At 40.4% G+C, this 17,472-nt stretch overlaps 2 protein-coding genes across 4 annotated transcripts; both read left to right on the forward strand.

Annotated features, from left to right (window-relative positions):
• Positions 1-922: 922 nt before the first annotated feature.
• igfals (insulin-like growth factor binding protein, acid labile subunit) lies at positions 923-3,884 on the forward strand. The gene is made up of 2 exons (XM_085783803.1): positions 923-1,002; positions 1,125-3,884. Exon 2 carries the CDS (start codon positions 1,130-1,132, stop codon positions 2,861-2,863), a length of 1,734 nt encoding a protein of 577 aa, XP_085639929.1. The 5' UTR covers positions 923-1,002; positions 1,125-1,129; the 3' UTR covers positions 2,864-3,884.
• Positions 3,885-4,479: 595 nt separating this feature from the next.
• On the forward strand, positions 4,480-16,530 carry LOC146982700 (dynein axonemal assembly factor 8). Of its 3 annotated transcripts, none has more exons than XM_085783810.1 (30): positions 4,480-4,672; positions 4,804-4,905; positions 5,034-5,174; positions 5,271-5,387; positions 5,527-5,629; positions 5,742-5,850; positions 5,930-6,166; positions 6,267-6,554; positions 6,639-6,783; positions 6,874-7,056; positions 7,145-7,291; positions 7,379-7,570; positions 7,667-7,774; positions 7,881-8,025; positions 8,151-8,430; positions 9,247-9,329; positions 9,483-9,637; positions 9,784-9,907; positions 10,023-10,154; positions 10,251-10,415; positions 10,602-10,904; positions 11,048-11,110; positions 11,509-11,672; positions 11,769-11,907; positions 12,348-12,442; positions 12,542-12,656; positions 12,962-13,176; positions 13,280-13,365; positions 13,465-13,534; positions 13,700-13,877. In XM_085783810.1, the coding sequence occupies exons 1-30, from the start codon at positions 4,586-4,588 to the stop codon at positions 13,766-13,768; spliced, it is 4,362 nt and encodes a 1,453-aa protein (XP_085639936.1). In that variant the 5' UTR covers positions 4,480-4,585; the 3' UTR covers positions 13,769-13,877. The 3 variants fall into 3 exon arrangements, with proteins under 3 accessions (XP_085639936.1, XP_085639935.1, XP_085639937.1); XM_085783809.1 differs by having other exon boundaries at positions 4,481-4,672; positions 11,766-11,907; XM_085783811.1 differs by lacking the exon at positions 11,048-11,110 and having other exon boundaries at positions 4,481-4,672; positions 11,766-11,907; positions 13,700-16,530.
• The last annotated feature ends 942 nt before the right edge of the window (positions 16,531-17,472 follow it).

The raw sequence follows: 17,472 nt of genomic DNA on the forward strand, positions 1-17,472 counted from the left end.
TGGTTGTCCTTTAGAACATGACCAGTTCATGGTTGTCTAAAAGAACCCAGATACCGAGAAAAAGAGTAAACAGAAAGTTAGTCATTACAATAATCGATCAGGAAATAGACCTCTGGAACTGACCTCATCCTGCGCTGTTGATTAAGTGAATCAAGCAGAAAAGAGTTGGCATCATAGTTTTTAAGTCCAATGTAGTTGGTACATACTGTTCCCCCAGTTTAATAAAACAGGGCGATGGCAGGTGGGGTAGTTAAATCAATATTTAATGAGGTAAGGGGTAATGGGGTAAGACGTGAAATGACACTTTACATCTCATCAAACTATATCATACAGTACCCCCCTTTTAAAGGGTTAAATAATCAAAAGAAAAAAAGTTGAGTATTTTGTCAAGGATCTAGTGCACTGGGTTCATCTTATCTCTTTTCCGCAGAGTATCAGTCAAAATCTACAGTAAATGCACTCAGTGACTGGACCCTGACTTTAGTAAACACCAAAGGCCACTTGGGCATAATCCCTTATTAGGATGACAATACTGTATGTGCAAGATACATTAAGATTAAATTAGCCAAATGGGCATTTAAGATATTACATTAAGTAACACTGATATCTTACTAAGGCAAGGCTTAGATTTAAAGTATATATTGTTATATTAGTATCAAATATTTTAATATATTGTCAATATAAAGACTTTATCTTCTTTAGAAACATCGGGTTACATATTTGACATGAACAAAATTGATAGACTGAATAATGATGGCACGCTAATTACTGTCTCAGAAAATATGACAGATAATTCTGATAAGATGAAAGCTCACTGACAACAGGCATCACAAGTCGAATGGAAATGAATGGGTTAATTGTACTCTTTCAGTGCAACTGACTCAGAGAAAGGTTTGGGGGCTTGTCAGGCTTTCATTTCAGCATACAAACAATTGCACAAGGCTTCAGTCATTCTGTATCCGACTGCCTGTCAACTCTAAATCAAGACCACTAAGATTTAAGGTAAGCAATAGTATAGGATTTGAAGTATTAACATCAAATTTACAAAACTAGAAAGGCACTGCATTTTATTGAGAAATTAAGCTAGTGAACATTTTTATATTGATATCATTTTATATCCACAGCTGATATGCAAACAATTGTGTTGTTGGTGCTATGGGTACTGGGGACATCACTGGTGTTGCCAGATCCCGACACAGCTGGAGATAAAGTGACCGAAGAGCCTATTCCATGTTCTAAAGGCTGCACCTGCCTGCACGATGACTACAGCTTGGAGCTCAACATGTATTGCAGTTCTCGTAACTTCACGCAAGTCCCCCCTGACATACCAACACCGACTCACTCTCTCTGGCTGGATGGCAACTTGTTCACCACACTCCCAGCAGTTTCTTTTAAGGATCTTACCAACTTGGACTTTTTGAATCTGCAGAGTGGCCAGCTGGTGACACTTGACCCTCAAGCTTTCAAGGGACTGAGGTCACTGGCACACATTCACCTCGAGCGAAACAGTCTCCGTTCATTGCCAGGTACAATCTTTCAGAATACGCCTAACCTTGCTTCACTCAGTCTGCACAACAACCAACTCACTCGAATTGAGGAAAGACTGTTTGCAGGACTCTCACATATGTGGCTTCTCAATCTTGGATGGAACTCAATCGCAGTCTTACCTGAGACAGCTTTCCATGACCTGCAGGGTCTACGAGAGCTTGTTCTTGCAGGGAACAGACTTGCTTACTTGCAGCCACAGCTTTTCCAAAATCTTGTTGAGCTTAAAGAGTTGGATCTAACTGGAAATTACCTGAAGGTCATCAAAGCTAATGTGTTTCTTAAACTCACTAAGCTGCAAAAATTGTACCTGGCCCAGAATCAGATTGTGACAGTGGTACCCCGAGCCTTTGCAGGCATGAAGTCACTAAGATGGTTGGATCTCACAAACAACAGATTGACTTCTCTGCATGACGACACTTTCCTGGGCCTGCACAGTCTTCATGTTCTGCGTTTGTCCAACAACTCCATTACTGGAATTAGACCCAGGACTTTCCGTGATCTGCAGTACTTAGAAGAACTACGTCTCAGTTACAACAGGATCCGAGCCTTGGGGGAGAGGATCTTTGAAGGGCTTTGTCATCTGGAGGTCTTAGAGTTAGATCACAACCAAGTGCAAGAGGCACAAATGGGTAGTTTCACAGGCCTGTCTCATGTGGCTGTCATCAACCTGTCTGGAAGCTGCTTCCAAAGTCTGCCAGATCAAGTATTCAAAGGTCTCCCAAAGCTGCACAGCCTTCATTTGGACAGAGGCTGCCTAACAAGGATCACAACTCAAGCTTTCACTGGACTCGCTGGTCTACGGAGGCTTTTCTTACAACACAACAACATCTCTGTTGTAGAACGCCAGAGCTTTGTAGATCTGGTTGGCTTATCCGGACTAGACCTGAGTTCCAACAAGCTGGAGGTTCTGACAACGCACACATTCACTGGCCTCAAGAATTTGGAGTACTTGCTTCTGTCCAACAACGAATGCCGACAGTTTTTGCAGAACGGCACAAAGCAGGTGCTTCCAAAGCTGCGGTTTTTGGACCTGAGAGCTAATGCTTTGACCAACCTGGTTCCTGACTTCCCAGAAAACATGGAAAAACTTTTGTTGTCTGGGAACCGATGGAAATGTGACTGCAGCTCCCTTCCACTCAGAAACTACAGCTTGAGGAATCCATTGGTGATACCTCGGCGAGTGGAGACCCATGCAGAGGGTGAAGAGCCTGACACAACCATTACCCTATACAACAACATAACATGTATAAGCCCACAGCGTCTAGCTAGTCAGGACCTACGTGATATTGACAATGAAGTCTTCCAAGGCTGCTGAGCCATATACAGTCATGTTACTAGGATTTGTTTGTACACAGCACAGAATATTACAAAAAAGTTACCTGTAAACATTTCTCATTTCAAGACTGAAAATGTATTGCTGATGTATCATTCAGGTTCTTATCTCACATCAACAGAATCAGCCTGTATAAAAATGTGATTTATCTAAGATTTCAAGTTCGCAAAAAAAAAAAATCTTCAATGAATAGACCAACAAATCGATATTTCACTAATAATTACCTACATGTACTGTTCAACTGTTGGAGAATGTGATAACTGCTTGTAAATTCTCACTTTTCTGCAAAGGGACAATTTCATGGAACAAATTTTCAGCAAACTTTCAAACTATTCTGTTTAGGATATTAGAGACTTAGATAGACTTTAAGGAGCCTTGTTGTTTTAGCACTGTGGTGAAGTTGTTTGATATGATAGCTCTCAAAAAAAAATCTGATGAGTCCAAATGTGATGAATGTTGACCTGTCTTTAAAATACTTTAAAATGTGTACCACCTGAACCTCCTTTAATGGCCTTAAACACTGAGCATATCAAATCCACACAACAATTCAGTGTGATAGCAGTTATTGTGTGAGTATTGTGAAACAGCAAAATTGAGAAGACAAGTCAGTTGAGGTGAAAAGCAATAGCAACAGAAACTTTCATTTGAAATGGAAACGCTGTCGACTAGAATGAGTGGCCCTGTGAATACGTCCTAAAAAACTGAGAGCAACAAAGAGAAATGTCATGTAACAAAATCTTTAATTCAAGCCATTGAGCTAGTACTCACTTTATTAAATTATTTATGTGACTGGGCTTGGTAGTTACTGGCAGAGGGAAATATACACAGCTCAGACACTATTATGTCCTCAAGTATGTTGCATAATGTGTGTATCATACAGTGTTGTAAAGCTCCATGTTTGTCACTTTAAAACGATGCACTATTGGGGAATTGCCTTGAAAGTGCAATAAGTGTATAAAAACCTCTGTGCCATCAATATAATAAAAATGTTTCATGCACCAAATGAGTTTAAAATATGTTTACCCACTGTAAAATTGTTAATAAGGTAACTAACTTAAACGAATAGCAGCTCTGCACAAATCCATCCTTAATGAAGGTATTGCGTTACACAAAGAGAGCACACCTGTCAACATAAACTCAATTAGTAATACCAGAGGTTAGCACTGTGTGCCTCTGGTCACTTGACAAGACTCACAGAAGGAAATGTAACGAATAAAATACCATGAATATACTTACAGGTACTTGTAGATTTCCTTTCAGTCAAGTTAGTTAATAGTTGACACAGCACCTGCAAAAAAAACAACAACAAAAAAAACGTTAGCACAATAAGTTAGCCAACTTGCTAGCTCTCACAGTTCGCTATTTGGATTCAAGTCGTGTTTAAAAGGGTCAGAAAGCTAAAGTGTTCTTACACAGGATTTACCAATGTCGTTACAGTTTAGCCCACAGTGCTTAACCTAACGTTACCTCGGAAATGTCTCTTTTCCTTTATCATAACAAGCCAGGCAGAGGTTCTGCAGCTTGCGTCCAGGTCCAGGTGCAAAACACTTGATATTTCTGGCAGCACCTGAACGCAACATTGCCCTCGTGCTGCGGACAGAAGTTTTCTGTTGCCAGTGGTAACTAGGCAGACGCATCAAGTAGTGCTGCGTGCGGACTGCAAACGCCAACGTTACGAGACAGATATTCCTTTAATTTCCTGAAATGGACTTAACTTCATCGTCGTGTTGGAGCTCAATTCTTGAGAAAGTGACGCCACATTTGCCGACGATCGACTTCGACTCTTCAGCAGTATGTGTTTTGTTTTATTTCCTGACTAACGTCTGCTAATCTCACTGACACGAACTTTTCTACATAACTTTATTTACAAAAGACCTCAAACACACACACACACACAGTGATGCTTCCTCTTTACATTACAGTCAGACAGTGAAGAGATTTCCGTTTATGAAAGACCAGCTGGTCTTTCTCTGACGGTCCTTGAAGACTCTGACAGTTCTTCACTGGAAGATGCTGAACTGGAGGTTAGTTTTTTAGTTATAAAACGTTACATAGTTATATATTTTGTATGTAAATGATAGTAGCTCATGACTGTATCCCCAAAGAGACATGATTTATGATCACTGCTGTTTGTGTGTCTTTCCTCAATCAGAGGCTGTTGAATCCTGCAGAGGAGACCTGTTGCAGCCTGGGATTGAAGTTAAATGATGATCAAGTTGCAGAGAGCACCAGTGTAGTTCAGTGTTGTAGAGGAGGCTCTGATGCTGATGTTGATGCTGATTCTGGTGCTGAGGTGGGTAACATCAATCTGCAGCTGCTGTCCTGGTTAGATTGAAACACACTTGCCATGATACACTAAGGATGCACATTCCCTGTTTCAAAATTACAGTTAGATTATCATCGGAGCATCACTGTAGAGTTGAACAGAGCTGAGCAGGAAACAGCTGTAAAACCTGATGTGGACAGAAAGAAATCTGATGCAGGTTTCCCTGTTCTCTCATTTGGGGTGAGTCTGAGAAAGTAAAACTGGTGGTGGTTATGGGTTGATGCACATATAATGTGATGCACATATAATTCTTCTCTTGGTGCCAGATGGTTTTATCTGACAAATAACAAAGCTCTTTTTGTGTCACGCCTGCATTCAGATGATTGACCAGTGGGATCTAGACAGTGTCCTCCAAAATCTGCAAGGTGATGGGGTGTCTCTCCCTCAACATGTGTCAGTTGAACCTGCAAAAAAGGATACAGGTACAACACACAATCTTTTTAGCTATGATGAGCACTAAGGGGATATATATTCTTATAATTTACATCATGAATATTTTGTTTTATTATAGTTTCAACACATATTTGTTCACAGATTGTGACAAGCACAGGTCTGAGGACAATATAATGGAGAGGCTAATTTCTTACTGCAAGAGCCAGTCATCTGAGTCTGTGTCAGAACCTGGTGCAAACACAAAATGCAGGTAAGTCATATTATTGCTAAATGTTTGTCACTACATTTAGAATCTCAAAATAGTAGTAATAATAATATGTGTTATTCAGACAGAATAATGTGTGGAGCAAAACTCTGGAGAGGATGGCAGAGCTCCCTGGCTACCAGGAATGTCCCACTGTTTATATTGACCTGCGTTGCCCTGATCCTTCAATAAAACCACCAAGAACATCCCCAAATCTTTCATCAGTGTCCAAGTCACCAGCCAAATACCACACTGACCGGGAAGCACCACCTGCAAAGAAACCTGACTTTAAAGTGCACACTGGGTCGCGCATGGGGGAGAGGTAAATACAATATGTCCTGCATCAAAGAACTCTTTCAGTGCTTCAGTCCTGCACATTAAGTTTCATTTAAACTTCTTATTTGTCATATTTCTGCTTACAGGGAAGTTACTGGCAAGAGTGGGTTGCTGCAGAAAATAAGAGAGATGAATCGCAACGGGAATAAATATCCCAGTAGTTATATAGATCCACCAGAGTCGGCAGTAGGAAATAAAACGGGGGAACTTAAAGACAGGCCGTCACCGCCTGTAGAGTCTGCATGCAGCCATGACTCACAACATGTGTGGGTAGATAAACAATCTTCGCCTGTACAATCTGAGTCTACAGGACCTAAAATGGAAAGCCCACCAACTGTTCAGCAAAGTTCAATTAAAGAAGCAAAGCAGCAGAGGTATGGAAATCTTCTTTATTATTCATTAAACACATCATGGACAGTAAAGAAATATTTTTTTAACCATGACGATGCATTTGTCAGTCACCAACAGAGACGACAGATGAAGCAGACACTGTTACGTGAACAACACCAGCAGATTCTCAAGAAACTGGAAAAACATCGTCCAACCAGATCTGCCTATCAGAAGCAGCCGGCTGCTGAAAAGACTGATGTTCTTTATGATTTTGTACGTGCCACACAGTTAAAAACAGCAAAAAACAAAAACAATTACCGTATTTAAAAAATTTGCTGACATGTGTTATGATTTCTTTTTCAGGAAGCATCCCACCTAGAACCAGTCAGTACGCTACCAGGAGATATTAAAACTAAGGGCTGCGTTCTGCTGACTGTCAAACTCTCCGGTCCTGGGATGGTTGAAGAAAGAGTTCCTGGGAAAAGGAATTCAGCTGCTACGAAAGCGCACATCTACAACACTTTAGTGGCCTGGTTTCTGTCCTTGGTTAGTGAACAGTGGCTTCTCTCATAGTGCGAGTCAGAGTTATTGTTTGTGCTTCAACATGTCGGATCATTTGTATATGTGTCATTAGGTTGGCTCAGACACACCTGATGATGAAGAAGAGGCTGAGGCCGGCGTCGATGTCCCGTTCTGGGTCGCAGGACTCCAGCAGCTGTGGACAGAGAACGGACTGGTTTTGAATGTTTTAGCCGTGGCTCGTCACTGTTACAAACCGAGGGTACGGTAAATATCAAAGATTACACTCTGTGGGCTTTACAGTGTCTCATGATCTTGGCTCTGATGTTGTTATTTCTGTGTTTTATAGAAAAGAGACACAGACGTCCATGCGCCTTTCTATAGCCACGTCTGTAGGTTCCTCTCCGAGACCTCTCTCACTCAGATTGCTCCCTGGCTTCCTGAGCTCCAGATCCTACTGAATCGACGGGCCTACGCGTCACACATTCACCTGCCTCCTTCCTGTTTAAACTGTTTTATGACTGAAACCCCCAACAAAAAGGTACCCTGATTTAATTAACCTCAAAAGATGTGAGATGATTTGAGATGATTTTGCATTCTCTTAACTGCGTCTCGCTCCCTCGGCTTTGTATTCCAGGTTATCGATAGGACGTTTGGTCTGACTCCAGGTTTTTACTGGCAGACTGTGGAAACTCAGGAGCGCGTTTGTAAGAAGAGAGAGACCACACAAGAGCTGCAGCCAGAGGTGAGCACGATACCCTTCAGCTGCGCTCTTGGCAGGAGCAGGAACCACTGAATCAGAATCATAGCAGTAAAGATGGAGAAACTCACCTGTTTATTTTCTCCTGTAGGTATCAGTTGCTCTGGGGTGCAGTGGCTTCTTCCTACACCCCCTCCTCACACACTACACCCTCCAGCTAGCCGTGGACGCAGGACTCGATGTGTGTGGTCTGCGACTCCTTTATCCACCGCACAGGTTCTTGAGTGACAGCGCCGGTAGGATATATAACCAAAGCCATGTGTTCATAAAATTACTTCATGACTCTCCCTCTGGCACATTGGTCTGTTGTTTGTCCTGGATCCAGAGTCTTGACTGACCTAAGTCTTCCTCTCACTCACAGGTGCTGTACCAGTTAACCAGAGAGCTGATGAGAGCTGCCAGCCTGTCCTCGCCCTGGCTGTCCGGGGTCCTTCTGCCCACTCATTGTTGAAGGATATAACCAGTTCCTTAGATCCTCTGCTGCCCAAAAACACAGATCCAACTTCTGTCAGCAGAGGTCAAGACCCTCCCCTGGTCTACTCCCCTCCACTGGCCAGTCAAGTCCACAGGGAGCTGTGCTTGTGGTTTTCGGGAAGATTTGAGGGAGAAAGTGCACAGAGTCACAACCAGCCTCAGAATGGGTTTGTTGTAAAGGTTTAAAAATGCTAAAAGTCATTTAACAGTCAATATTTCTGACTTAATGTGTGAGGTTTTTTGTTGTTTTTCAATTTTTCATTAGACTGATGCTTTTAAGTAAATTTAAAGTCCCCCTAAAGATGCATTTTAAAATTTGTCAAAATGCTCAGCTATGACTATTTTTTTTAATAAAAATTGCTTTCCCACAAAAAAGTTGTTTAAGAAAACTCTCAAAGAGACTAAAAACACGTCTACTATTTCTCCCTCATTGAAAAATCCCAGTTCTATGAATATTCATGAGTATGCAAATGCTATAATAATAATAATACCTCTCGGCCATGTCAATCAATGATACTGATATTGAACATCTAGCTGTATAGGTAGATGTGAAGCGTCACCATCACAGTGAACAACAAATGAGATGCAAAAAAAAAAATCAATGGGATTGGTTGCTAGGGATTCTGATGTATTAAACCTGACTGTGCTGAAAAACTGAATCCAACGTTTTCAGACTCTGGCTTTGAAACTGCATTTTCAAATCTAAAATGCTCAGTTATGGCGTACATTAGCGACTTCGCTGCTGAAATGTATTGTAATAGAAACCAAACACTACATTGACATGTTTCATTTTTGGTTTAGGGGAACTTTAACTAAAATAACTTTAAGAAGAAGAAGTTACAGTCTTTCAACTGATTTCAACTGAAATCCCTCAGAGCCAAGAGGCTTTGGACCAACTACAGCACATTCCCTTTATCACTGTGGCACTGTCTTGTTTTTATTTTAATGATGCTGCATTCAGTTCCCTTCACTTCTGCTTGTAGAACTCTACCTCCGGATGACAGCGTTGACAGCAGCTTGATCAGCTTAAGCCGATCCCCTGCCTTCCTGTGTACTACAACTAAAGGTAGCGTAAGCAGGGCCAAACTGTCAAAAGGGGGAGGATTTCATTTTCATACCTCCATCTTTCCTGCCCTGAGGGAAATTTTGTTTTCAGCCAGGATAAGATGTGTACTGTGGAGTGCAGCTCCTAATCCCAGCCTCTTTCCCTCCTGCTTAGCTGACATACTCCTCGTGGTGTCGCCTGTTGTGTCTCCAAGTTGTTACGGCCAAGTGTTGGCTGTGTGTGAACGTAGAGGCTTCAGTCTGTTGGGGATGCAGAGACTGTGGCTTCAGAGAAATGGAGCTGTGAGCCTCAGACTCAACAGCCAGCAGGTAAAACTTCAACACACTCAGTCAGAGGCTGCAGACCTCGCTGGAATATCATCAGCTTACATTTTCCAACTGGTGCATGAATGTACAATAAAGTCAACGGCTCTTTTTACTAAATCATCCTGATGTCTGTGTATATTTTTGCCTAGATGAATGTGTTCTGCAGCTCACGCACTGTGACCCTCGATCAGGGGATGGAGCTTCCCTCTAAATGTCTGGTGTTGATACTGAAGAAAGAAAATGCGATGCACCACAGTGTTAGTCTACCTGCAGGTCTCAAAAATCCATCAGATTCTATCTATAACAAAATACAAGTTTAAAATTTTAATTTAAAAATAAATATATGTGTTTTCTTTGCCATTAAAAATATGTTGCCATATTGTTTCAGCTCTAATGAGAGAATTTAAGGCCCAAAAGCTTCTGCGCCGCCTCCTCTTCAGGCTTAATGGTGTCGACACAGTCGAGCCGAGCTTGTGTTTCCATACTGTGCCCTACAGCAGTAACCTGTTCCACATCTACGGTGAGCACCATGTGTCCAGTGTCCTTAAAAACCTTGGCAGATGCTCCTCTACTGTTGCCGTTTCTGTTTCTTATGTACAGCATGCTTTATTTTTAGTGAGGTCCATGTGGACGGTGCCAAATCCTCCCGGTGTGATCCTGTCCCATCGCAAGTGTCTGTCCAATTCCAAAACGGAGCAGGTGGTGATTTTGACCCTGCGTGGGAAGGACATGAGCCAAGGCCTGAGCCTCCTACACAGGGCGCTGACAGAAGGGCCAGAAGGTGGGTGAAGTTCAATAATGGCACAGCCTGTCCTGGGTTTGGAAACTGGAGGTGGTAGCAAACAAACAAAACACACGATAAGATACACACAGCAGCCATTGCAGTTTAATGATTTGTTTCCCCGCTAGAACTGTCTTCAGCACGATGTTTAAATGGCTGTAATGTGCTTTGTAATTGATATTCCAGGCGATGCACAACAGGCTCAGTTCAAGCTACTCGGCCTGAAGTGGCTGCCCGCGCTGACTCGACTTCAGGCCCAGGAACTGAGTCCCTACGAGGTGGGAGAGAAGCTGTACTGCGACAGCCGGGACGATCTGATGTCCTCTCCCGCTCTGGTGTGCGCTCTCAGACGAGCAGATGCCTTCACCTCACTGCGAAAACTCCTACCAGAAGATTACCCCGGTAACCTGAGTGTCCTGATGTCACCCACGCCTGAAGTGGCCTCCAGACAAGCCTCACTCCTATTCTTTGACCATGAGCTGGTTCCTGGTAAGTCTGTTTAGCACTGTTAAAAATAATGCAATCAGATACCAAGTACACTCTGACAGCTTTATTGGCAAAACTTGGGCAGATAATTCCCTCTGGGTACAACCTTATGGATTGTCTCTTTGTATCTCTTCACTTGTCTACAGACCACAGCCCTACAGACCTAAAGCCAACACTGGGGTTCCCTCAAGAGGACTGCACGACAACAGGTTGGTGCAAAAAAGACAAAACAACCCCCCATCTGAAATACAACAAGCACGACTAATGCATACTGATGAATACCATTATGTACTGTAAAAGAGCTCATCAGAAGGTTTTATAGAGTAAATCCAAATGTTTACAAATTCAAAAAGCATATGTCCTCTCCAAATGTTAAGATTTTGTTAAACTTGTTCAAACTCTTGACGAAAATCTGAAGCATCTTTTCCTGAGCATTAAATGAGCTGTCAATATGTATATTAACTCCATGTTAACGGCTGCTGTCTGCTCTGATCTGGATCTGTTGTCCTTTTTTTCTTTTGTCCCTTATACCCCAGGGAGGGGACAAAAGGAAATAAAAGAAATGAAATGAACTCCCATGGTGCAGTAAAAGTGACTTTATGCTCAGACCCACAGACGCTGCTCACTGTGTGCCTGTTCAAGCCGAGCGCCTGGAATCACGCTCTGACTGAAATATTCCACCAGCTCCAGCACAGCGGCCTCCTGTTGGTCGGCCTGCGAGTAGTGACCCTTAGCAGGAGCGACGCTAACTCACTGCTGTCTGCAGAAAGTGTAACAAAAAAAAAAAAAATCTAAACTAAAGATTTTGTTCTCAAACTTGAACTGTGAGCCGTGGTAACCCTGAGTGTCGCTGGTTCTGTGCAGCAGCGCTCGGACCTGCAGGCCCGTGTGCAGGACCTGTGCTCCGGTTCTTCGCTGTCTCTCTGCCTCCAGGGAGAAAACGCTGTGAGGAGGCTGCTGGACGTGCTGGGTCAAGAGGACTCAACCGTCTGGACAGACTGTTATGGTATGGCTCATTTATGTAATAACATATGTCATCCCCTGGCATCGAAATTCAAACTGCTCCAATCCGGATGCAGATTTTGTATGCCCCGATGTACTGTAGGACTAGCAGATTTAAGAAGTCCTGGGTTCCAGTGGCCATTGGTCTTTTAAATAATGAATGATTCATATACATTTTAAGGTGGATTGCACGCACTGTGGTCACTCTACCTCCTTCTGTTTTTATTATTATTTATTCTCTATTGTACTACCAATTTTTAACTGTTGTCTTATGTCATTGTTGTGTATTTTTATTGTTTGGTTGTTTTTTTGCTGCTGGCTGCACCACAGATTGCCCCTCGGGGACAATAAAGATATCTTGAATCTTGAATACTGCAAACTGGTACATATTCCAGATCAGCATCACTATGCTGCTGTATATTCATAATTATTTTTATATCATAGTTTCAGGATCATGTCAGAGAGCAGCAGAGGATGTGAAGAGGTTTTTCCCTCATGGCCTTTGCTGCACTGGGACCAGCTCAGTGACACAGGAACAGGTATATGTCAGACACAGATCTGCAGTCAACACCGCTCTACCTTGAGTCTGTTCCTCTACCTGTTAAAAGAAAGACATTCTCTTGGCTTCTTTGTTTCAGATACTCAGCATGTGTTCAGACTCATTTGCCTCTGTGGAGCGTGAACAGAGCTGCACGCTGACTCCTGTGGCCCGGCAAACTCTGACAGCTTCAAATGTATCAGCACCAACAGGAGGTTTGAACGACCTGTCTGGTTTAAAGTTCAGAAAATAAGACATAGATAACTTTTATTAATCTCAGTGCTTTAAAGGCTGTAGAACTAAGCTGTGTTTTATATTGAGTAACATTAGGGGTGTACTCATAATCACAGGAAAACACATGGTTCAATCATTTATTAAAGCAAAACAAGTCCCTTTAAACGATTTAATTATTTATCAGGACTTTGGCAGAGGCTTTTCTGGAAAGGATGTTGAAATGTGACTCAGTTGCAGATAAGCTTTGTAAACAAATGTGCTGTTTTGCTTGTTTATTTGGTACCAGGGTCCCTGATACACAGTCCCACCTGGCAGACAACCTGTCTGCTGATACCCTTAGATGCCCCACTGCTCAGCCAAGCGCACTCCCAGCTGGAGGTGCTGGAGCAGCTGCTGAGGACAGGCTGCCATCTGGTGGCCGGGAGGATGAGCGCGCTGGATAACAAGCAGAGGACACACATCGCCGAGACTCTCAGGGAGTCTTCAAGTGGAAAGAAGAGGGTGAGCAGGGACTTTGATAGAGGTTTATTCAGAGTGTACTTCCTAACACACAGTGCTGTCAGCAGCTGATCTTGTTTTTCCTGGTTTGTTTTGTCCATAACAGCTGACTCAGCCTTACCTGCCTGCCTATCTCATCATGGCTCTGCAAGGAGAACAGATTGTAACTAACTTCAAGTTGATCCTTGAAAGGTATGGAAAAAGACAACTCAAAACTGTTGTGAATATATTTGTAGTCCTTACATATAGATAACTTTTTGTTTTCACCTGTGTTTTCCATTGTTACACCAGCATTTACAAGGACAGGCCTGACCTTGGGTATGTGTGGGAAGTGATTGTCTACCCAGGAAATGAGAAAGAGGTAAAGTGAATGAATATAATTCATATCTTAAATTCATGGCCTTTATTTTGAAATAGATAAATATGAGTCACACTAATTAGCAATGGTTTGTTAATTATCATGGAAATTGTCTACGTGCAGCAAATAACAAGTCACATGCACATCATGTTCTGTTCTCTCCTCTAGGCCGAGCAGCTCGTATGTTACCTATTTGATGCCTTGTCTCCTGAGAGCTGTCATACCATTGTGCCATAACATTCAAATATGAACTTACCAAAGAAAAAGCAGAATCTGGGATCATTTTTGTATAGTGTTTGCTTTAAATTGTCCAATAAATTGTTGTTTTAGTTTACAGAAATGTCTGTGTCCAAGTGACTTTAAGGCGGCAACTTGATTTAGTAAGTTGTGTTTAAGACAATAAGTACTCACACATTTCAGATGAAAAATTATTTTAATTCTCAAGATGATAAAAATAATTTTGTGAACTCTGTAAACCATTGCATAACTGTAGTGTAACAATTGAACAAGTGTTAACAAACTAGTAATACACTACAGAAATTATGCAGTACACAATCCTCAATGTAGAAAAGAAAAAAGCTATTATACTAAGACTTGCACCAATTTTTGTGTTCACAACACAAAAAAATATCAATATACCAACAGAATTATTTCTACGATTATCAGTAGAGAATTTCCTACATATCCATACAGCTTGTCACAAAATAAGGGACATATTTCTTAATCTATCTATAAATAATGTCTAAACTCACTGACATTAACTAAATAAATCAATGAAATGCAGTTTCCTCAGACATAACACATTTTCTATTAAATCACTGTATTACCCTGAGAAAAATACATTTCTTTCCTTATATTTCCTCATTATGCTGACAAATAGAAACTTGAAAACTTGCATTTGTTTTTAGTTCTAATAATTTTTTTATTGAATAGCAGTTCACAACTAGATGCTACATCATATCATGAATTAACTGCGCTCCATAATATCCAGTGACCCATTCATTGAATATCTAATTTAGAACAATACATTCAATATTTCAGGGCTTCAATGTTAAAATAACATTTCTACTGAAATTTTTCTAAAGTGTATGGAACAACTGGTTCCACATTCAGATTATTTACTTTCGACACCACCTGTTGTACTAGTATTTTACTCATTTTGAACAGTTCCATACATCATACTCATATACATGTACACGATTGCATAAATCTTCAGGCTCCATTTTCATAATATTAAAAACAAAAAGACAACACAACAACTAACAATAATGCAAAATAGATTAAACTATTCCAATGCAGAGCATAATGATACATCTATTACAGTTCATTTACAAGATTCTTCCTATTTGGTGCTTTTCCTCACAAACAACAGTTTTTGGTGCCAAATAACTAATTGAGATCAAAATAGTGTGTTCAGTGGTTAGGTATTGCTGCATGTTATTATTTTTCATAAATTGTATGGCAAATACAGACTGAGATAAGACAATTTTCAGTCAATTTAAGTGGCCTGAATGCAGAAGATCGTTTAGTTATCACATTGTGGTCCACAAAAATATCATAAGGCACTGGAATTTTGATTCTAATTAAACGTCTCTGATCGTCATCATCTGACTGAGGACAAATGCCGTCTCAGAAATATTCTCTTGATACCAATCGACATGTTTTTAATCATTTAAAAAGGCACAGATGTACTTCAAAGGGTAATTGGTCCACTGGACAGAGATTTTAACAAATCAGAAGGGTCTCAAGAAACATATACTGTGCTTACGGACTGATTGCTTGTGTCATTTCTTTTCAGAAAATTGGAATTAGGGTTAAGTGGACCACTAGAGAGATCAAGAGTCAACAACAATTGACCATCACGACAACTCCGTTTTTAATTATGTCTGTATCTGCCACTGATGCTTGTAACAATCATCTTCATCTCCCCTGTAATTTTACAAAAACAAAACAAAACAAAACTCAAACCTAATTTGGACCACGGCTGTCAGAAATAGAAAAACAAAGTCAGGTAAAAAAAAAAAGAAAAGAAAAGAAAAAAAAGCACCTTACAGTCAGGCCTATCATAACAGCATATAATGCATAACCATCAAATTTTCCAAAGTGATTGAGATTATCTAGTTAAGCAAAAATCAACAAAATAATGAACTCCAGAACAGAACAGTACTGTAATGAAGTTTATATGGCCACTTCAGAAGCACAAATGTCATTCACCTTTGACATTCCTTCACTGTAGACGACAATGAAACTGACACTGAATCCTCGCTTAAGGTCAGCATGTGCTAGCCAGTATTGCACAAATCTGCCATAAACGTCAATGTATACTGAACACGAAATCAAATGTACAAATACACACTTTTTTGTGAGGATCTGACCCATGCATTTTTGATCATTTGTGTTATCGACTCACTATATGCTAACATTAGTTAGAAAAAGATGCCATTAATTACTGTTAATGAACATTATCTATTTAAGGTACTAGGTGATTTACTTTGTAAAATCAATTTAGGTTTCTTACTGAAATAAAATGAATGATGAAATGTAGTACAAAAGAAACAACAATAGTACAGGTCTTTGGTAAAACTGCAAAAAAATGGGCTCAAGTTCATTAATGTTGTAAGCAAAAGCCATTGGCATAGTCCTGTTGTTTACTCGCTAAGAGGAGATACTGTACGTCCTACTGAATGAAATATTAAAGCAAAAAATCCATCCAATAACAGAATTCCTGCCACTCACAATACTGGACTGTGTCTCAGTGTCTCTGACCTTCCCCGTCCACAGCTACAGGCTCAACTCCCCCAATACCTCAGCATTATCTGAATTCTGTTCAAGGGCAAATTTTCTCTTTAGAATAAATATTTGGACAGCTACGAGAACACCACTTTGGTTCCACTTTTAGATTTTCACACTAGACATCATTAATTTAGTTGGCTTCACAGGCGTAAAAAAAAAAGAAAACAAAAACAGAAAACAAAAAACAAAACAGAAAAAAAACAAAACAGACCAGAGGACCCTGTAAAATTAGCTGCACCGTACACTGCTATCCAGCATATGGGGAGGGGGTCCTACGGAAATACATTTACCTTCAATCAATTTTTTTTTTTTTTAAAAAGGGGGATCATCTACAGCAGTAGAGGTCTGTGACATCATCATCTAAGTGATTTACAAAAGCACTGAAATTTTGACGTTAATGGATTTACAAATGAAAAAATTCAATCAAATAAGATTTAGTCAAGTTAAATGCAATAGACAGATTATTTCATAGTTTCTGAAATCTGACCTGTGGATGCACAACAACATTCAAACATCTAAATGTATAACAAGAAACTACATTAATACCTTTTCCAGTAGCAGCGAAGCTTGCAGAAGTTATTAAGCCTTTACTACACTAAAAATAAGTCAATACAAATATTCTGGCAGTGTGACACAGTGCGAACTTTTTTTTTGTATTTTTTTTCCTTTTGTTTTTTTTTGTAGCTGGTTAATATATCGCATGACATGCAATACCAGAAGTGTTTAGCCTGCCTTTTATGCTGAAATATAGTCATGAAAATGCTAAAATACCATAACCTTTCTTGATATTTTTCCTCTGAGTTGCTTAATCATCATTTATGTTAATGTAAACAATGCGTTTTTCCCATATTTGTAAGTAGCAAAAGGTGTACCTGGAGATACATGATTTTCTATTGAATTTAAAGCAAGAATAAAAAGTTTTTTTTTTTAATGTTTTTTGTTTTCAACACAGTAGAAGGTCATTTCAATTAGAGGAACCTAAACACAAATCCTTTGTAAAAATCCAACCTACCGGCTAACTACAGAGTTATTCATTCGCTGCAGATTCATTACAATAAAACTAATTAAAGTTACTGAACTGTTTAAAAAGCATTATTTATATGTTGCTATACAAATCCGTGTGATCTATTTCAAAGACTGAAGCTGCA

Source organism: Trachurus japonicus, chromosome 8, assembly GCF_045865225.1.
Source record: "Trachurus japonicus isolate A0001 chromosome 8, Traja_1.0".
NCBI lineage: Eukaryota > Metazoa > Chordata > Actinopteri > Carangiformes > Carangidae > Trachurus > Trachurus japonicus.